The 22153-nt window shown below is 37.9% G+C and overlaps 4 protein-coding genes across 5 annotated transcripts in view; 2 read left to right on the plus strand and 2 right to left on the minus strand.

Moving 5' to 3' along the window:
- The first annotated feature begins 457 nt into the window (after positions 1-457).
- On the plus strand, positions 458-3628 carry LOC130428796 (uncharacterized). 2 transcript variants are annotated; one of them, XM_056757045.1, is made up of 4 exons: positions 458-848; positions 983-2051; positions 2129-2289; positions 2822-3628. In XM_056757045.1, exons 2-4 carry the CDS (start codon positions 2024-2026, stop codon positions 3020-3022), a joined length of 390 nt encoding a protein of 129 aa, XP_056613023.1. In that variant the 5' UTR covers positions 458-848; positions 983-2023; the 3' UTR covers positions 3023-3628. The 2 variants fall into 2 exon arrangements, 1 of the variants encoding a protein (XP_056613023.1); XR_008907496.1 differs by having other exon boundaries at positions 458-2051.
- A 1913-nt stretch (positions 3629-5541) lies between these two features.
- LOC130428792 (protein NLRC3-like) lies at positions 5542-10698 on the minus strand. The gene is made up of 5 exons (XM_056757041.1): positions 10279-10698; positions 10032-10142; positions 9735-9845; positions 7025-8866; positions 5542-5822 (listed from the first exon to the last, which is right to left on the minus strand). Exons 2-5 carry the CDS (start codon positions 10079-10081, stop codon positions 5603-5605), a joined length of 2223 nt encoding a protein of 740 aa, XP_056613019.1. The 5' UTR covers positions 10082-10142; positions 10279-10698; the 3' UTR covers positions 5542-5602.
- Positions 10699-14437: 3739 nt separating this feature from the next.
- Positions 14438-16100, plus strand: LOC130428894 (uncharacterized). The gene is made up of 2 exons (XM_056757186.1): positions 14438-14990; positions 15148-16100. The coding sequence occupies exons 1-2, from the start codon at positions 14475-14477 to the stop codon at positions 15436-15438; spliced, it is 807 nt and encodes a 268-aa protein (XP_056613164.1). The 5' UTR covers positions 14438-14474; the 3' UTR covers positions 15439-16100.
- A 3173-nt stretch (positions 16101-19273) lies between these two features.
- Positions 19274-22153, minus strand: part of LOC130428235 (serine/Arginine-related protein 53-like) — a gene marked incomplete at its 5' end in the record, with an annotated part of 77099 nt that continues 74219 nt past the window's right edge. Inside the window, 2 exons of the mRNA XM_056756086.1 lie at positions 19274-19717; positions 21913-22026. Coding sequence (XP_056612064.1) covers positions 19625-19717; positions 21913-22026 — 207 coding nt within the window. The remainder of the gene's footprint in view (positions 19718-21912; positions 22027-22153) is intronic.

The following is a 22153-nucleotide window of genomic DNA, read 5'->3' on the forward strand; positions in this document are numbered from 1 at the left end:
GAAATGCCCATGAAAATTGGAGTTTGATAAGGTTTCTTCCATTTTTCATTGGGCATGTTGTGCCTGAAGATGATCCTTCATGGCAAGTCCTAATGGACCTCAAGGATATTGTTGAGTTGGTGGTTTCACCAGTACACACAGATGAGTCCATAGCCTATCTTGAGATGAAAATTTCTGAACACCGCCAAAGGTACCAGGAACTTTTCCCTGGGGTCAAGCTTCTTCCGAAGCACCATTACTTGGAACATTACCCCAAGATGTTGAAATCTTTTGGTCCTCTTGTAGGTTTATGGACCATGCGGTTCGAAGCAAAGCACAGCTTTTTTAAGCAGATTGTGCGCCACACCAATTGCTTTAAAAACATTGCCCTCTCACTTGCTGTGAAACACCAACTCATGATTTCATACTACTTGAAAACTACTGAAAAGTGTACACTGGATGTGTCTGATGCCTCAACAGTTCCTCTTGATGTTTTGCGAACAGAGGTAGCTCAGGTGATCAAACAAAAGTACCCAGATGTTTTGGAAGTTCATATTGCCAAATGTGTCTCTAGCAAGGGTTTGAAATTCCGAAATGGTATGATCCTGGCACATGAAATGACAAGTGGCCTCCCTGAATTTGGAGAAATTGTCCAGATTTGTATTGTTAAAAAGAATTTGTGCTTCATCATGAGACGACTGTGTGGCTGCTACAGGGAGCACTTTAGGGCATTTGAGCTAAGTGTCTCACCAACAAGAGAAGTGTTCTTTGTAGAACATGTTGCTTTAGCTGACGATTATCCATTGGTTGATTATATGGTTGGTCCTTTGCGTTTAGTGACTTTGAAAAGACAAGTCCACGAATAGATGGTAATATATGCTTTCATTTTCTTATTTAAAAAATGTACACTTAAAGATAATGTTTTATAACCATTGTATATTTAATTTATTACCATACTCACAATTAACTTCACAAACTAACTATGTTTCTTCGATTTTTACAGTCCTAACACAATGACTTCTCCAGTCCGGCTAAGAATTATTCTTGGAGAGCAAAACTCACAAAAGGTGATCCTTCAGCATGGCATCCCTACTTCACTGAGTGACCTATCAAAAGAAATCGAAACACAATGTAATCTAAAAGGATATTTTAGGCTGCAGTTCATGGATCCTGACTTTGACAATGAGTTTATGAATCTCATGTCCACATCTGAAATTCAAGACAAAACTACCCTAAAAGTGGTATTTCCAACAACACCAAGTGATCCTGATAATGTGCATACACCACAACTTTATACATCTGAAAGTAGGAGCACCTGCTCATCCCCAGCTCTATCAATTTCATCATGTGACACAATGATTTTTTCATTGCCATCTACTTCAGCAAGCTCTGACTGTGTTGCAAGTGTATCTCCTGAGTCTTCAAGAATTAAGTCTTCTGCATGGCCAGCCATTTTCACTGTTCCCCGTTTTTCATATGACGCTGAGCTCAAATTAGATCAAGGAAATGCAGCCTTCAAAACACACGGCACTTTTCTCAGTCCTGACCCAAAGTTGAAAATATCAATATTAGATGGGCTTGCTGAAGAAATTGTGAGATACAAAGTCTACCCTACAAATACAGAGTTCAGTCAGGGGGCTGAAGCCCTCATTGAAAAGCACCCTTGTTTAAAAGAAAGGGGTTCTGCCAATGGTTACAGCGGATGGAAAGCAAGTTTAAAGTACAAACTTGCTAACTATAGAACAAAACTAAGAAACATTGGCTATACTGAAGTTACAGTCAACTCGCTCAAGCACAAACCAGCTGGAATTTCCAGTCCGGCTTACAATATAAAAAAACCTCGCAAAGCTGAGGTGAACTACTGCCCTTCACATCCACTAGGGGAAACACCTGAAACACTTGAAGAAGTCAGAGTAACACTTCTGTCTGAAATAAAAAAAAAGAACAATGAGAAAACATTACGAATGCTGATGGACAAGACTTTTTCAATCAGGAGACATGAGGTGGTCAAGGATTCGCCTCCAATAGCAGATTTCAAAACTAGATGGCCTGCTCTTTTCAGAACGGAAGAGGTGGGTGAAATGTTTTTGAGTCATTTATGTTTGACTTTATGGGTTGTGTGGTAACAATAAATCATTGTGTTTTGTAGATTTGTGTAGATTTGAGTTTGAAAGAATCACAACAATTCCATTGGTGTCTACGTACTTTGCGAAGATGGATCAATATTCTGCTAAACTTATGAAGATCTATGCAAAGCGAGGAGGAGTCAATGGACAAAGAATTAAAGACCTGTTGGTTCCCACAAAACGGGTATGAAGAACTACACTCATCAAAATCTTGTAGTAAAGCTTCATATCTGCATCGATGCCACAGCTTGTAATTAGAAGTTTTCAAGAAGTTCTAATTAAAGAAACGTAGTCCTAGTTAACGGATGTCAAATTGTTGTTTTGTTTTCTGAAGTCCACTTACATGGACGCATACATGGAGATGTTTTGCATAAAAAGCTAAAAATTTAAGTAAATGTTTACATGAGATTGTGACGACTATTTGTGTGGTATAACTTACATTTATTTTATATTTTTTTCCCACTCATGTCATTTCAAACCTGTATGAGTTTCTTTCTCCTGCAGAAAAGATATTTTAAATAATGTTGGTAACAAAACGACACTGGCCCACATTGTACATTATAGACACGCAATTCATTATGAAGACCGTTCTTAAATCAGTTTTTTTACTACAGAATCAAGTGATATATTAGTTTTAATTATATTAGATATATTATAGAACTTCTTAATAAAGGACAGTAATTTTAAGTAACTATCATTGTTATTCTTGCCTGCAGGATACAGATGCACCCAGTACTCAGGAGGCGATCCAGAAAACTGTGATGGGAGTGTTTGTTGTAAGAATTGAAGGTTTCGACATCGAAGACACCCCAGCAAATGTTGGAGTGGTATTGGAGGGAGTGAGAGTTCTTGAGGACCTGAACAACGTATCATATGCGACAGCCATGCTGATGGGACTGATATATGCACTGACTTGAGCTACCCTCCTGAACTCAGGTACACCTTTGAAGTACTGCAGAAGTTGTTTCTGGAGCTAGATGGGAAGAAACTATCCCAAAAAGTTCAGACCCTGAAGACCAAGCTTTTCTCAGATGTTAATGAGTAAACAATGTAATTTTTCAGATGTAAGTGCCATGTTTCAGAAAATGGCAGTACAATTGTTTAATTAGGTTTATTAAAAGTGGTTAAAAATTGTACTTTAATGGTGCTGAGTGCATCTAATTTATCGGTAGATGTTAAGGTTTCTAATGTTATTAAAGTAAGTTTAACTGTAACTATCCCACAGTTCCTGAAAAAAAATGATGCGAATAAGTGCATCTTATTTGCAGTAAACATAACAGTTTTGTAATGTTTTTAGTGAATTTACATTCAATTGTCCAAACTTTGAAAAAGCTTTACAAGTGGTGTGCTAGCTCCCCGAATGGTGCGGACTGCATCTTGTTTTGTCTGTAAACATTACAGTTTTGTAATGCTATTACAATGTTTAGTTGTAATTAATTGGTGTTCTTGAAATAAAACTTTGCAAGCCACCTGAATGGTGGTGGTGCATTTCGATTGTTAGTAAATGTTAAACATTTGTAATGTTGTTCCATTGTAATTGTCCAACTACTTAAAAGCAAATTTGCAAGCTGCAAGTTGATCAATGCATCTCATTTGTCACTGAATATTACAATTATACTTAAGGGTATCTGTAATTAAAGTGTAATAAACATTGCTTGATTCAAGAACTGGTGTCTGAAATTCTTTTATAAATAAGATGGATGCTTTATATAGTTTGTAACAATCTGTGCAGTAAAGCATACTTTTCTGTGTGATGTAACTTGAAATAGAAACCAATGCATTAAAGTAACTTAAAGGAATTGGATGGAACCACTGTCCATAATTTAAATGAGTTGTTTGAATTAAATATTCTTACGTTGGACAAACAAAAAATATTTGATGAGTTCTTATAAAATAAACACATGTTCAGAAAACGTAACCATCTTAAGTTAAGGGGAAGCAGTTATGCTGATTTTGTTTAACATCACCATTTTAAATTAATGAAACATCATTCAATTGTGTTGCAGCAACACAAGAATTTAGCATAGATTGAAAACAACCCTTTAATGTTAATAAAAACCAATTGGGTTTTGTGGAACCACTGTCCATAATTTTATTAAGTAAGTTTAAAGTATCATTTTTTTCAGTGTATGATTTTAGCAAAATGAAATATCAGAGGCTAAACAACAGTACAATGCGGTGTTTTTCTGGAGCATGAGAATTAGTTTGTGAAAGTTCGGGATTGTTTCGTCAGTTCTGTAAGTTCACAGTTTTATTTTCACTCAGGTACTTTTGAACAGGTGCAGTTTTCACACAGATGTCAGACTTTCTGTCAGAAGAGAACCCACGCGAGGACACTGGACCATCCGTGGCGCTTCATGTGCACAAACCTGCATTTGCAAGTCCACATTACACGGAAAATAAAATATATTTTACTTTTATCTAAAGTATGTGTTTCAGAACGGAAGTATCGTCAAGTAATGTTTGAAATTGCTGCTTAACAAGCTGTGGTTAGTAACTTATGCTATTTAAAGAGGGCTCGTCATCTCCGAGATATAACCCAAATGTTCACATTTACTCGCATTTTACAAACCCCAAGTTTTATCTGCTTGTTTTGTCATCAACGAACTTTCAAAACTGTGGTGTCTAATTCTGACTCATTAAAAATTCAGTCATTCCTTCAGTCTGATTTTGGATATTTTACCAGATTGGTTTAAGGATAATAAATTGGTGCTTGATAAAAATAAATCTTACATTATAATGTTTATGACAAGTCTATGAATAATTCCAGTGTCATTGCATGTAAAGACAATGAAATGTATGACTTGAAGGTCTGGAGTGTAGGAACAGAACACAGATTATGGGGAAGCCTGTTCCATAATTTTGGACCTAAAATAAAGAACGCACTACCGCCCACTGTAGAGAGCTTGAACAAAGGCAGAACAAGCAAGTTGTCATTACTTTGAGCTGACAGGCCTTGTACACTAAAAATTAATACTTTAAACTGAATGTGATTTGCCACAGGAAGCCGGTGAAGTTGATATGTGACGATTTTTGGATAAATCTAAGCAGTCGAGCAGCAGAGTTTTGTACCATCTGAAGACGATCAATAACTTTGGCAGGTAAGCTACATAATAAGAAGTTGTAGTAATCCAGCCTGGAGGTAATAAAAAAGCGTGAACCACAGTTTACTGAGTGAGGGACGTACACGAGAAATGTTATGGAGTTGAACGAAATGTGCTTTAACAGTCTGACTGATATGTGGCTCAAAACTTAACATTTGGTCAGACTGTACTCCCAAATTTTGCACGGTTTTCAAGGCCCTAAACTGGACACCATCAATATCATCAATGTGAGTTAAGGCCGACCATCATGATTTCAGTTATTCAAAAACTCAGCAGATTAAACAGTTCTTTTTGAAAATGAAACACTAAATATAGAAGCAAAGTCCCTAAATTCACAACACTGACTAGACAACCTTCAGCACTGAGAGAAGAAATGTTCGTAATATCTATTAGTCATTTGTTGAAAGAGGATGAAAGAGAATGTTTTATTAAATCATACCACAGTTTCTCCATTTTACAGTGAGGATTCTCCAGTACAGTAGAGATCAGCTTCACTCCTGAATCTCTCAGATTAATGTTAAACAGATTCAGATCTTTCAGGTGTGAGGGGTTTGATCTCAGAGTTGAAGACAAAGCAACACAACCTTCATCTGTGAATTTACACCGAATCAACCTGTAGAGATAAATTACAAACATTCCACCTTTTTTATTTCGTGTTTAGCAGCAGTTGAACAATAATGAAAACAAGTAAATGTCTCAATGTGTCATATAAACACATGTGCATGTAATAAGTGTAATATTGTTTCTGTGTTTGAGGTTGAATGCAGATGTTTGATGTTGAAGCTCATGAACATCAGACTGATGAAGAACACTGAAGAGCTTTGAGTTTTTGCTGAAGAACATCACCCTTTCGAGGGAATTCAATGCTGCGTACCCATAGCTTTGCTATGGGAAAGCTATACCAAAAAATGCCTGTATGTGTGTAGTCGCTGCCCACATCTAAGGCATCAGCACCTGGTGTCGCTCCCATATCTATCTCGTAGAACCAAACGGACGTGAGCGGAAAGGACCAACCTAACGCATCACAAACATCCTGAACTGAAGCCCCTAGCCACAAGGCCTTAGAGGCTGCTATACTACTAGTATAATGAGCTCTGACGGCTATAAGTGAAGGGCATCTAACACGTCATAGGGATAGCCTAGACTATCCACTTACTGAGTGTTTGTATGGTTGCTGGGAAACGTTTCTTCGATGACCCCAAGCACACAACGAGTTGCACCGATCTCCTCCACGAGGCAGACCTGTAAACCTGCGTGTCCAATTTAGCATCTCTTGGTCCTGATCCCTTAATGGGGGAGGCCAGAAAGCCTGTATGACAATGGGCCATGGCACATTAGTAGGTACCTTTGGCACATAGATGTGCCTCGGATAGAATAAAAGCTTTAACAATCCCAGGTCCAAATTCCAAATGCCCAGCAGCCCCCAAACTCTGACCAGGATGAGAGAGGTACCTTTCCAACGCCGCTGACTGTTGACGAGCCTCCCTAAACGGCATTGCCGAAGAGGCCAGGGGATGGTAAGCCCTGTAAGCGGACTTAATGTCAGACAGGGTGAGTCACAGATGCTGCTCTGTTGCCACCAACACTGCCATTGACCCGCCCACAGCCCTGGCTGTTTCCCTAAAAACCCAAAGTTATACATCAGTAGCCCAACGCAATTGATTTTACATACGTGCTTCAGACGCAATCACGGTGTTCCCATAGCGAAGCTACGTCTATACAGCATTGAGTTCCCTCGAAAGGGAACCAAGAAATGGTTATAAGGAATATGTGAAAAATTGTAACAGTGAACTAATTTTTGTTAGTTTTACTTACTTCAGTTTTCTGGATTCTTTGATCACAGGCTGCAGTTTCACAAGAACTTCATCTGCTGTATTTTTACCTCCAATAAATTTCTTCAGATCAAGTTCATCCAAATGCTGTTCAGACATCAGCAACACAAAAACTAAAGCTGACCACTGTGAAGAGGAGAGTTTGGAGCGTCCGACAGTGTTAGATCTCACATAATGTTGAATCTCCTGCAGCAGTGAATCATCATCCAGTTCATTCAGACAGTGAATCAGATTGATGGATTTCTCTGGAGACAGATTCTCATTGATCTTCTGTTTAATGTACTCAACAGTTTTCTCTTTCTTGTAGGAGCATCTTCTCATGTGTGTCAGTAGATCCTGTAAGAGAATCTGATTGGACTCCAGTGAGAGACCCAGAAGAAAACGCAGGAAAAGATCCAGATGTCCATTCTGACTCTGTAAAGCTTCATCTACAGCTCTCTCATGAAATTCAGACATTAAATCCGGTAAATTAAATATGTCCACAATTGTTGAAAAACAACCTGGATATTCAGTTTTACATAGTTTTTTTGTCACTTCAGGACCTTTATTAAACACATTTCTCTTGTTGTTTGTGATGGAGATGTGAGCATAAAGAGCTGCGAGATGTTCCTGAATGCTCAGATGAACAAAGCAGTAAACTTTCCCCTGACACAAGCCAAACTCCTCTCTGAAGATCTGAGTGCACAATCCTGAGTACACTGATGCTTCTGCTACATCAATGCCACACTCTCTCAGGTCCTCATCATAGAAGATCAGGTTCCCTTTCACAAGCTGCTCAAAAGACAGTTTGGCCAGTTTGAAGATCATGTCTTCATCATTCTTCACTTTCTTCTCATAGTCCTTCTGATGTTTGATGTTTGTCTGAATGATCAGGAAGTGTGTGTACATTTGAGTGAGAGTCTTGGGGATCTCTCCTTCACTCTCTGCTTCACTCAACATTCTCTCTAGAACAGTGGCTGAAATCCAGCAGAACACTGGGATGTGACACATGATGTAGAGGCTCCTGGATGACTTCAGGTGTGAGATGATTCTGTTGTTCAGACTCTCATCACTGATTCTCTTGCTGAAGTATTCCTCCTTCTGTTTGTCAGTGAAGCCTCGTACCTCTGTGACTCGATCAACACACTCAGAGGGGATGAGATCAGCTGCTGCTGGTCTGGAGGTGATCCAGATGAGAGCAGAGGGAAGCAGATTCCCCTTCATGAGGTTTGTCAGGATCACGTCCACTGAGGCTGATTCACTGACATCACACAACCTCACACTTCTGTGAAAATCCAGAGACACACGACACTCATCCAAACCATCAAAGATGAACAACACTTTATATTCACCGCTGGAGATTTCCATTTCTTTTGTCTCTGGGAAGAAAAGATGAAGAAGATGTAAAAGACTGAGTGTTTGGTTCTTCATCAGATCGATCTCTCTGAAAGGAAGTGGAAATATGAGGTGGACGTCCTGATTCTCTTTCCCTTCAGCCCAGTCCAGAATGAACTTCTGCACAGAGACTGTTTTTCCAATGCCAGCGACTCCCTTTGTCAGCACACTTCTGATGGGTTTGTCTTGTGCAGGTAAAGCTTTAAAGATGTCATTGCATTTGATTGGTGTGTCCTCTGTTGCTGTTCTCCTGGATTGTGTCTCAATCTGTCTCACCTCATGTTCATTACTGATCTCTCCACTTTCACTCTCTGTGATGTAGAGCTCTGTGTAGATCTCATTCAGCAGTGTTGGGTTTCTCTCATCTGATGTTCCTTCACACAAACACTCAAACTTCTTTCTCAGATTTGATCTGAATGTGTTTAGGACTTCAGGTAGCGGGCAATAATAACTGTGAACAGATTTTAACAGAGTTTAATATGTAAATATTACTTCACTTTGACTGTAATCACTTGCAAATTTATTACTATTTACCAAGTCTGATTTTTGTGATTTTAATAAAACACAAACATGTTTTTTAAAGCAATAAGCGTTCCCTATGTGAAAACAGACCATATTAACAAATGAGATACAAATGAATACCTATCAGCCACATCGTAAAATAGTTATGAACTTCCATTAGATTGTGTTGTCAGTTATAATCAATAGATTAATGTTATTTAATCTAATAATTATTAAATTAAATACTATACATGATATCTGCTAAATTCTCAACAAAATTATACAACAACGTGGACACACAAAATCAACACATGTATACCAAAGTTAGTCCCTTAAGATGAAAGACTTTGCCAAATGTTAATGTTCTCTGTAGTGAAGTAGGCGGGACGAGACCGTGAGTCGAGGCTGGTGAGTGAGTGTTAATGAGCGTCAGCTGTGCGCGCACCGGTCTCGTATCACGGAGGAGATCATTCATAAGATGACGAGTGACCGGACCGTGATTGAGAGAGGACCAGGCCTGGATATTAGTTGTGGTTTGTGTTATTCGCAGGCGGTCGTCCGTGAGGGGCCGCTGGCTGTCTTTTTACTTCGTTGTTGTTTTATTAAATGTTTGCCGGTTCCCGTCTCCTTCCTTCCTTTTATTGAACCGTATTACATTCTCTTATAATGTAAAAAATAACCTTTTACTTGGAACTACTGTATGACAGCCCTGATATTAATCATACAGTCAATCAGACAGGGTGATATTAATGGACTACATAGTTTTTAAGCAAATGTTTTGCTACACAGTTTGGTACAGTTTTACAGATCTGTTGTACCTCTGATCAGGTGATGTGTGTTTAAATGTCAGTGGTTTCTCCATAGACGCATCACTCTTCATAGACACACAACTGATCTCAGGTGAGTCTGATCTCTTCTGATCTTCTGATCTGTAACAGAAAGTCAATTATTATTTCAAGTAAATGATTTATTCTATGTCATTCGTTATAAAAAACATGCTGAAGATAAAGAATTATATTAATATAAAGATTGTATTGTGCTTTTGATATCATTTAGCATATTAAAATCAAAATGAAAAACTAAAGGTTTTTAAACACAGACTTTAATAAGAATACCTGAATCCTGGAGAATAACCTCCATCTCTGAGTGTTTGTGAATCATCCATGAATCATCCAGTCACATCAGTCTGATCTTCACTGATGAACCTCGACTGACTCTGAATGGATCTTATATTTGGACAACATTCTTATTGTTATTATGGTTTATTAGGTTTTTAAATCAACACACAGAAAAATCAATATAAATGTTATAAAATAAGAATATTTATAAAAAAAATATCTTTTGCCAGGCAAATTCATTTACCTTATTAAAATACAATTATGTCTCTGGCATTGAGGGGCTTGCCATAGTTTTCAGTCACGTGATCAAAGCAGCAGTTTACATTGAGCTCTCAATTTTCCTTCTGTTTCAAGACACGAATATTTCAACGGTTGCTGTGAGTAACACGCGATCAGACGTGAACGACGAACACGTTCGTTCATCTCCACGTTTTATTATCCTCGTCTCTGAACTGTATAAAGCGGGAAAGTCTCTTTACTTCTCTGCGTGAGAAATATAAGGTGTGACGTGTGTCTCGAGAGCTGATGCTCCAGATACTCTAGCCTGCACAGATAAACGCCTGAATAACAGTTATCAAATCATTAAAAGATCATCAACTCGACACTTACCTCGATTAAAATGTTACTAGATACTCAAAGAAAATCCCCCCAGAGTTAAAAGGCGACTTTACACTATAATAAGATAATTTTTGGTACTCTTCTTCTTCTTCTTGTGGGATTTGCGGCAGTTTAGATGCTTCTGAGGTGTTTTGCTGCCCTCCTCAGTTCATCTGAAAAACTGCATTTTAGAGATCAAATCCTCCAATAGAGACCAGGGTGAAGTAATAATTCAATACAGAGACTCATTTTTATTTGTTTTGTAGACTGTGTGAAATGGACATGATGTACTGTTTCACTGTCGCTTTTGTTGAAAAAAATAAAATACGTCAACATTTCGTAAACCAACCACGTCAAAACTAAGATGTGACGAAACCATATGATATAAACGATTTAAAACGAATTATATTATATGTATACCTATATGCATTCTATACTGTTTCTTAAATACGAATAGGTGGTTTGATGGGTCCGTTGGGTGGGTGCTAGATCTTTTTTATATTATGTGTATAATAATAAAGTGTCTAATTTAATCGTCTCTTGAATTAAAGCAAACAGAATTCATCACATCTGAAACATAACCAGCAAGCAAAAACAAGATAATGGCCATCCAAACACATCCCTGACGTCTAAACAAGGCGAGATTCGGGCTGTCTGTGAAAATCTAATAGAAGTCTGTGAAAATCTAATAGAAGTCTAACCAATCTAGGAATAGACCAGTAGATGTAAAAGTGCTCTGTCTTTGGTGTTCTGACTTTGGAGCAGTTTGGCAGGAACTGTCTGTACACCTAAAATAAAGTGGGTTAGGGTTATCTATGTGATCTATTTCTATAATTTATTATATTTTAATATCATCAACAGCTCTACTGTCATCTAGCGGACATTTGTGTTATTACAGCAGTGATTCTCAACCTTCGGTGGTTTTGTATTCTGTGTTCAAATAGGAATAAAGCTTAAAGTGCTCAATCTGATAATATTATTGAAAGAATGTAAACTTCTTATGTCCCCTTGTCTAACAATATTCTACGGTTGAAGAGTCTAGTCGACTGAACACACAGAGTTTCTGGATCCAGGAGACAAAGTTTGACACAGACACAAGTGCTTGTTCAATCAGAGTCCAATGTTTATTGTTTTAGGACTAATACTTATATTTTGCCTTAGGAGGCGTCATATAAAACCACCTATGCAGTGGAAAATCACCAGACTTTCTGTTTAGTCTTTCCTCCTGAACAATCAGATATGATTACATATTCATTATTACAATAACAGAACAATCGTCCATAGGCATCATTAGGAACCTTGATATGGAGAACAACAGATACTTATATCAACATAAGACAGCATGACATGATAGAACTTTCAACGAGGTTAAACAACAAGAATGAAAAACACATCTTATATGAATAGAAGCTAATATTAATAGGAATGAATACATATGATACATGAACTTTGTATTAAACACAGATGCAATATTTGTAGAGGACAGGACGAAATCCAGATTCTCACAATTATGAATTCTCATCTGAGAGAAGCACAATGCGTGCTGATAAAAATATATTCGTGCATTTTACATTTAATGTAGTTTTCATCTGTTTTGCACAGCATTACTTTAGTCATCATTAGAATGAAGCGTTATCATTCTGCATGAGAGTTTTGCTCGAGTAGCGTCCGGTAGCCCCCCCTCACTTCTGCTACGTAAGCGAAACTGCAACTGTTGAGTGTGTGAAGTGTAGTTCCACACTTAATATTTTCGGTTGAAAAAGTGTATCATTCGGGTACTTAGTGCACTTCTTTTTTTAAGAATTATCAATATGAACGCATGCTCAGACTATTTATACTACACAATGGCGTAGAATAGTGCAAAAGTGCGCTATTCGGAACACCCCATGAGTATTGCGTCACATTAAAAATCGTAACTTCTGTGTCTGTATATATCGTACAATACGTGGATATAATTAGTAAACAAATTCACACACAACAAATCCTTGAAATACATTATCTTTTTTTTCCAGATAGACCGTAAAAGTGTGCGCTCGAAGAGAGCTGAGTGTAAAATAAGCAAAGTCATCCAAAAAAAATTTCACAATGCAGATTAACTTGAAAAAACTTTCATATTTGGTTGAGGTCATTGTTATAGAAGCTGTAGAAAATGCGTTTGTGTCGAAAGTGAAAGCTTAGATCATTGTATCGCATTAAAAAATGTGTTTTAATCAACGCCAAGGTCATGGATTCAAACCCTGGGATTGCACATACTGCATCTACCAAATGCATAAATGTAAATGTAATTACAATATATATATATATATATATATATATAATATATATAATATATATGTTAAAAAAGGTAATTTAAAAAAGTCAAAAGCATTCTTGGAATAAGGAATCAATATAGTCATTGAATTTCATATTCTTTTCTTCACTCTAGATTGTATTACTTTTTAGGGCTATATACTGTATGTATTTATTCCATGCTTGTTTGTTGACTTTTTTTTCTTCTACAGCTGCTTTGACACGATGCAAATACTGAAAAGTGCTAAACAAATGATCTCAAATTGAATTATGATTTACCAACAATCTCAGAACCCCTTGTGGAACATAACATTAAAATGAGTGGAGAGGGTGAGCAGCTTTATACCTGGGTGTCCAAATCAGCGAGGACCTCACCTTGACACTCAACACCACCCATCTGGTACTTCCTGAGGGAGCTGAGGAAGTTTGGCATGTCACCTAAGATCCTCAACAACTTCTACAGTTGTGTAGTTAAGAGGGTCTTCACCAGCTGCATCGCTGCGTGGTTTGGCAGCACTATAGTGAGGGACCGCAGAGAGTTGTGAAGACTGCTGAGACGATCATCAGAACTCCACTGCCCTTTCTGCAGTCCATTTACCATCTGAGAGTCCACAGAAGAGCTCCATCCATCATAAAAGACCCCACACAGACTGTTCACACTCCTTCACTAAGGTCGGAGGTATTGGAGTGAAAATAGCAGGACTTCCAGATTAAGAAACTCATTCTTCCCCTCAACTACAGATAGCAAGCTAGTGGATTACCTATGTCTTGCTGATTTATCTCACTTGTACATCTGTAATTACAACATAATTACTGTATTACTACTATTGTATATTTTCTAATATTACTCATGTAGCCTCATCTCACTTGCACATGTGTTACTTTTACTGCTGCTATTGTTATCATGTAGTTGCACTCAATTTGCAAATAATACTGCACTATTGATTTTTGCACATGATTTAATATGTACATTCACAGATATCATATACACAGTATGTTTAGTTTTTATTATTATGTTTCTTACATTGTAGGTATGTATGTTTGTGTGTATAGTTTGTGTATAGCTTTGCACTCTCTTGGGCATTTATTGTGGACAGCAAAGTAAGAATTTCATTGCTTATCGAAACTTGTTTCCTCATTGGCCACATGACAACAAACAATTTGAATTGAATTGTTAAATGTAAAGTCAAGAAATGCTAAATTTTTGCAAAATATGTTCTTCAATGAGGAGATGTTCTGCAAAATCATTGGCGATTAAGTTTTTCTTTGCACAACTTTATTTTTGTTTGCAAGACATATTTTTTTCTCTCAATACCTAACTTTTATTTTGCGATTCATTATTTTCGTTTTCAATTGTATTTTTCGTAAAAGTATCTTTTGAATATCGCACTGAATTGCCTTTATATCCGTATTCTCCAGAAATATTTGCGTACACACTACCACTCAAACCGATGTAGTACCCATGCCAGACCAATAGGAGCTGCTGTTATTCTGCCGCCGAGATACACCAAAACGAAGAAGAGTTGGTGTTTGCGCAATAACAAGAAGAAGAAGATGGCGAGTGCGTCAAGAGCGAGAGTGGAGTCGTTCGTATGGACCGACGACGAAGTTGAACTTCTTCTCAGAGTCACACTCGATTACAAGTCGACTAAACTCAAAGACAATGTTGACTGGGAGTCGTGTCACTCAAAGTACTCGGACATAATGGACGCGTTTCAGGCGCAGTATCCGAGGGAGTCAACCGAGAAGGATTTCCCTCACGGTGCTAACATGTTGTCAAAAGCCCAAGTCACCACCAAGTTGAAAAGCATTCGCTGCAAATACAGGCAGACGGTCGGCAAAGGGCGTCGAAGTGGCCAAGGACGGGTCGTGCTCATATTTTATGCGCTTTGCGAAGAGATCTGGGGTGGATCCCCTGCTACGCGCTGTATCGACGCCGGCATCGAGACGACTGACCTGGAAGAGTCGTCTACATCGACAGTAGAGCTGGCCGCCGACTCTCCATACTCCACAGAATCCCTCGACTGTCTCCCTTCTGCGGTTGGAAAGCAGCGCCGCGATTCGCTCCGGGTAAGCTGACGCTAGGCTAATGTTTACAAGCTATGCGAGTTAGCCATGTTGTGACGTTTGATGTTTGCCTAGTCATGATGGTCAGTGCATCATTCACAACATAAGCTTTGGTCTTAACTTGTGATGCGTAACGTCACGTCCCTCTGCTTTATTCAAGGTAAAGTTGAACAGCCACAGAGGTGACAGGCCGAAGAGGAAGATTCTGACGGATCCCGCAGAGGAGGACCTACACATAAAGAGGAGGATGTTGGAGTTGATGGAGGACTCGGTCAGACGCAACTCCGACAACATGCAGCAGATAAATACAAACATTGCTAATTTGACCAGCACCATTCAGGACGGGTTTTCATTGATGAGGGAGTTGTTGTCGCAACGCCACTCCGGAGCGGAGGGGGGCGGTAACGCCCAAAGACATTGGATGCCAATCACCGTAAAACAAGAGGAATAATGACGCCTTCACGTGCTTTCGGAAATTTGACATCTCCCACTTATCATGTCATGATTCCCAGCTGGAATGAAGCTGTCTCGAAAAAAACAATAAATCCCATCTGACACAGCAGAAATCCTTCTCTTGACCACATTTCAATGGTCTGTTCAACGAGTTTGTTACACTGGTAACTTCTCTTAGGTTTACGACTGATAAAAATGCCCTTAAATTTGTGTTTATGTTGGAAATGGTTTTGTTATTCGATTAGGACCCTCACTCTTTTTATTTAGTATTATTATTTTATATATATATATTATACTCTTTTGTTTTGTGTTTTAGAAATGCCATATCAACACGAATATGTCTGTTAAGAATTGTATTGTGCTATGGCATAAAATGTTTTTATTGAGCTTTGTACATTAATAAAAAAAAAGAATTTCCAATCCGACATGTTGATTGATACAGGGTGGTGGCTGGATCCAGATCCGACTCCTCCCACTTTGAGTTAAGTTACAACCCGTGGTCGCCAACTTTTGCTCTTATCAATGTAATTATAATTTAGTTTACACCTGTAAGTAGTGATCACAGTTAAATATGTTAATCCAAACCCTTCCCCTAAATCTAATAAATTATGTTATTAAAACACGTAAATAATAAATAAATAAAGATTGTTTCTGAGCAAATTATCTGTCGAATAAATAACTTTAGTTGCGGTTTAATGCGGGAATGGTGGAACACGACACCAGTATGACGTTGTTGTGGCACAACTGCTGCAGAAATATGTCGACTAATTAAGACGCAGTGGGAGGAGACTGGATCCAGTGTCGACCAATCACAATTCAAGGGAAGGAGACTGGATTTGGATCTAACCTCGCCACTAGATCGCCAGGTAAGCTACAGGTAAGGCCCACCCATCTCGGGAACTGTGGTATCGAAATTATTTTCCAACTTCCCAGTGGGAAACGCGACGTCAGAGGACGTTCATGTGCAATTTTTAACTCGGAAACTTAATATCCGATTTTGAAGAATTTCAAAAAGTTGTGAATGATATTCTGAATGGATTCATTCAGCTAATGAAAAGTCACCTTGCGTTTGGGAGTTATCAACGGATGTTTCCTGAGTTGTCAGTAGATGGTTTTAAACTCTTTCCCCGTTCCAGTAATACAATAATTTAATGAATTTGTCAATCCAAACGTAAAATCTGTCCTAGAGGAAAAACCTTTTGAATATTCAGATCCCATATATTGATTGGAAATTGGTTAGCTGCATATTAATTATGTATCTTTAACAAAATCAAAGAAGTGCACTTTAAACTTTTGCACAAAATTTACCCTTAATAAGAAATGCACGTTTTGTAATATGTCGGAGGAATTTTTGGATAATTTATTTTATAAATGTGATGTAACATTCTGATGTCAGCTCCTTTAAATTTGTCATATGTTATCTCCAAGAAATTCTATTCTTGTTATTATTATAATATTCTAATTATGTTCATTTACTAATGAATGTAAAATGTATGCTTTGTGTTGAACGTCGATATTTTACATGGTAAATATTATATTCATAGAAAGAGTTTGCCAATTCTGTACTTAATTGTAATTTCTTTTTGTTCGAAATGGAGACTTTTTTGTATATGTGTATTTTGAATTTTGTCCATAGGAAGGAGGATGAATGTATTTTTTATCTCTCTTTGTTTAATGTGTTTATTGATTATTATAATATTGTAATTATAATTTTATAAGCTTTTAAGATCAATAAAAAAGTTGCTTTTAGCAACTTGTTAACACTGTCATAAAAAGCAATGTCTGAATTTAAGAGAACGGAACTAGAATCGTCATGTGACCCCACAGTAAATCGCACCTGCTCACAGGTACCTTCACAGATCGAGACAGTCACAGAAGAAAAGAAACCAACAACATAGAACATACCAAAACCTCTATTACATTTTTAACAACAACTATTTAAATGCCCCATCAGTTAGCATTCTTTAACCAAACGTATTATCAGAATGCTCAGGCGAAGGCCTGCACTTGCAGATCATTATTTTCTAAAGGATGGACATCAACTGAACTAAACATGGCTTCATAATGGAGCATGACTGTATTTGTGGTGAAGATGAATACTGATATATTTTGTGTTAATGCATGTAACTGTGTTGATCATTTGCAATGGTAAGTGTGGATACGTTGCAGTAAGAAGGGTGCAATAAAATAAGGTGACTGGATTTTTAAATGAAAACCAGGGACATTTTCTAGTTGAATGGTCAAAGTATCATTGAAATGTGATTTGTTGTAATCAATTAATTAAAAAACAGGGTCACATTGTTTTTCCCTTTTTTGTTGCACATAATTATTAAAGATTTTGTGTACTATTAAAATTAAGTACAATACTAATATTGTTTGCAAATCAAACTGACCGTAACTGGTTTTAGAAAGTTTACCAAAACTCTATGGAAAAATTGTAAATTGTGAAAATAGTAAAACCACTAACCATTTCAAATGATCAAAACAGTTGCATGCATTAACACAAAAAAACAAAATATAACAAATATTAAGAACATAAAACAAATAAAACTGTATAGTTCTCTAATTGTTTAAATGTTTGAAAACTGTATTCAGTCATTACAACCAGTAATTAAAACTTTTAAAATAACCTGTTTGTGCTTTTGGACCTGCTTTAGGCTCCTTAGAAACAGTTTCACTTTAATTTAACATGAGAAGTTAGTACCTTGAACCAGATAACTTCGAATCTTGTCTATTGATAATAATTTGATGACGCTTCCTCATGTCTAGTCGTACATTCTTCACCGCTAAGCGGCGCGCGAGTAATAAGTGTAGTTTACAGCCCCCTCTGCTGGTGTAACTACACATTACATTGTTGCTCTGTACTCCGCAGTATGTGTTGATCGGGCTTTTAAAGTGTATTTTTTTTGGACGTGCTGTAAGACGGGGATATTTTCGGGGACAGCTCCAGTCGACGACAAAACACCAAAATCCGGGACTGTCCCCGGAAAACGGGGTTACTTTATGTCTGGTCACCTTACAATAAAAGTGCATTTGAAAAAGTTAAATTATAACAATAAGAAGTATGCAGACAAGAAAATCCCCAAGCCTTTCTCAACAGGGATTTTTAATAGTTAAAGGCACACCACTGTGGTGTTAAAGGGATACTTCACCAAAAAGTGAAAATTCTGTCCTTATTTACTCACATTCGAGTTGTTGAAAATCTGAATAAATGTCTTTGTTCTGATGAACACAGAGTCAGATATTTGGAAGAATGCGTATAGCCACATTTTGGCCCTCGATAACTCCCATGGTAGGAAAACATACAATGGTGGTCAAAAGTGGCCCAGAACTGCTGTCCGACAATCTTCTAAATATCTTTTTTTGTCTTTAACAGAACAAAAAAATTAGTAATTATTTTTTCCTACAATGGGTGTTGAGATGTGTTCGGATATAAGTATTCTTCCAAATTTCTTTCTCTGTGTTCATCAAAACAAAGACATTTATACACATTTGGAACAACTAAGAGTAAATGATGACAGAACTTTTGGGTGAAGTATCCCTTTAAAGTAAAGTTCATGGTCAGACACTGTAGAGAGATTTGTAAAAACAACAAAGCTTCTGAGCACCACAAAGTACTCTGAACTAGTCACATTGAATCTTACTGACACCAGTAAAAATTCTTCGCAACAATTAAAAAAGAGTTTTAAACAGATTTTAAAGAAAAAGTCACCATAGTTGTCATTAAAATCATGCTGATGGGAAGGAGAGTTGCCTTCTTTCGGTTCATTATTATTTTCTGCTGTTTTATTAACCAAATGTTAAAAATAAAGAGAGAACATGAATAATCCTACTGTATTGATGTATTTTAATAAAGAAAAAAAGAAAAATTAGGAAAGCATAACACCCACAGCTGAACAGGACTTATCAATGAATATCCATTGACACACTTGAGGTTATGTACATATTTCCCACTTAAACCACCAGGTGGTGCAGTTGCACTTTATTCTAAGTTCCAGCATACAGAATTGGGACAGAAGAGAAACCAAATCCTAAGAACAGTGTGAAGTTAGAAAGCAACAGCCGGTCACTAAAATGTGTTTGATGTTAAAAGAACAGATTCATAAAACAGGAAAAGTCTGATAGCATTACAATAGATCCAATAATTCTGTTAATACTGCGCCAACAGCGGTTGTGGGGCGTCATCAGGGTACCGGACTTCCCATGAGTCTCTCGTGACGAAGAGAAATAAGTCGGCTCACCCACATCTTCTCCGCCTGCTCTTTATCCAAGAATAACTGCAAGAAAGCCATTTCAATTCAATTCAAAGACCATTTGATTAAAATGAATTTGCAGCACAACATAGCTGAGAATGAAACAAACACAGGTGTATAAAGGAATAAAAAACACATGAACTTATAAAAAATCTTACGGTGTTACATCTATTAAGGTGTTCTGGCCGTTTTGTTTAAATAGTGAATTACAACAAAATAGAATCAATCAAGTTTATCTTAAGTATACACAAGTCACCTGTACTATACTGTATGTACTCACATGATACTTTAACAAATGATGTAGTCCAACATGCAACATGTATATCTGACGTACATTATATCTAGAAAAGTTGTATTTTTTATGTGAATATTTGCCGGATGGCCTTTAAAACGAAGGCGTTCCTCACATATCGTGGTCGAGGTCTAATGATGATGTTGTCTATCAGAGACGATGTTTCCCATTGATTTCAAGCCCGCTCTCTAATTGTCAGCTTAATATAAGACAATCATGGCAGTGATTCGATTGAGAGAAAGTGTAAATGGTATTGCATCATAAACACATCAGACAGGAAAATGCACACGGCTGATTTGGATGTCAGCGTGGAGGAAGAATTTGAGTGATTCCCGCATTAGTTGCGCTTATGAGTTCCTTAAGTTTGGAAGTTACGGATTCTTCTCCAACACTCATCACTCATCTCCTTCATCCAAACAACACAAGAGGCATAAAATCAAATCTGCACTTTCGAAAGACTGATCACTTCCATCCCGCCGCACGCGTGTGCATCTTACGGGGAGAAGCGTATCATTTACATCAGGTTAAGATCCCCCGTAGCGCGCGTTGCGGGGTCTTTGTCTGACTGGGAAACGCACGCACATGTAGCTTTAATGGCCTGCATATGTTTGTCGTCGGCTTCCTTGTATGTAGGTGATTCCACGACACGAAACAATGAGCCTCCTCTGACTCTTATTGCGCCCGGTGACGCGCGGCTAACGAGTTTGAAATTACAGTAGATACAGTAGCGGCTAAATGATTGAATCATTACTGGTGATCAGAGCTTTCTCGCCTCGGGCATATTGCTGCCATAGATCAGCCTGTCAAGCTCATCTGCATTCGTCACACATAACCCAGTTTGCGGAGCGAGCGAGATGGAGCACGCTTTCATAGGAAATTCTGTCAGCCGATATTACTGAGGGTGCACGGGAAGGGCCCTGAGTGGGTTGTCAAGTGGTGGATCTGTAAAAATGCACCAGTTCTGGATTGGGGTTAGACGATAAGTCTCGGGGAAAAAGAACTAGTGATAGCAGGCCTTCCGGAAAGTAGTGAAGAGACAAAACGAACGTTCGATGAACTAATTGGCAGATGTCTTATCGCTTTGATGTGATGCTTGCGGTTACTGACTGCTTTTTCATCCACAAGTTGTTAATGCTATATGCATTCATATTTAAATCCACGATGATACTATTAAGTAGATCATTTGTGTTAGTCATTATCACATTTTCGGTCAAAATAGTGGCGTTACTGAGTATTGTCAGCAAGGGCGAGTGTATAAAAATTTCTCTGATTTCGCACAACCTATGTACGCTCGCAATGTAGTAACGAGTAACGATGAATTTTAGACAATCATTATATTTTATTTATTTATGACCTACTCATAAAAAATGTGTACACCTTCCATTGACTCCCATAGTAGGAAAAAGATGCGTCTTCCAAATATCTTCCTCTGTGTTCATCAGAACAAAGTCACATACACAGATTTGGAAGGTGAGTAAATGATGACAGAATTTTATTTTAGGGTGAACTGTCCCTTTAACGTGTCATCTTTCATGTGAACGCCATCAATGAAATTAAGAAACGTGGTTCCTTTTATTTAGCCTGGAGTATTTTAGACCGGCCGTCTCATGATACAGTCATTCATTTAGTCGTGATTATGATACAGATGATCTGTTCCATAACAAGCGAGCCCTCATCTCACAGCCTACTTCAGCACAGGCATTGTCGAGACCTGAGGCTGTGCTGAGATGTTGACATCACTCTTTATGTACAAATTAGATGTGTCATCCTGAACGTGGATGCCACCAATGTGTGTACACAAGCTGTTCCTCGTGATCATTTAGTTAAAGAGAACGTTAATGTAAAGTGTCAACATTTGCTAAACTGTAAAAAAGTGTTTTCTTTCGATCGGACAGATGCATGAGAGATTAACAGCACACACACTTACACTGGGGTGAGCCAGGCCGTCGCTGTCATTGTATGTGATGGAAGTGGGCAGAGAGGTGGTTTCTTTCACAGCGGCAGTCTCTGACTCGCTCTTTATCTCTGACATCTCAGCCGCCTAAGATGAAACACATTTGACTTTTACAATCATCAAAAGAAACCACACGAATCATCAAACGTATTATATTCCTCATATTCAAATCCACCTCGATTTGTAGGGGCAACATCATTACGCCGGCATATGT

Source organism: Triplophysa dalaica, chromosome 9 (assembly GCF_015846415.1).
Source record: "Triplophysa dalaica isolate WHDGS20190420 chromosome 9, ASM1584641v1, whole genome shotgun sequence".
Classification (NCBI taxonomy): Eukaryota; Metazoa; Chordata; class Actinopteri; order Cypriniformes; family Nemacheilidae; genus Triplophysa; species Triplophysa dalaica.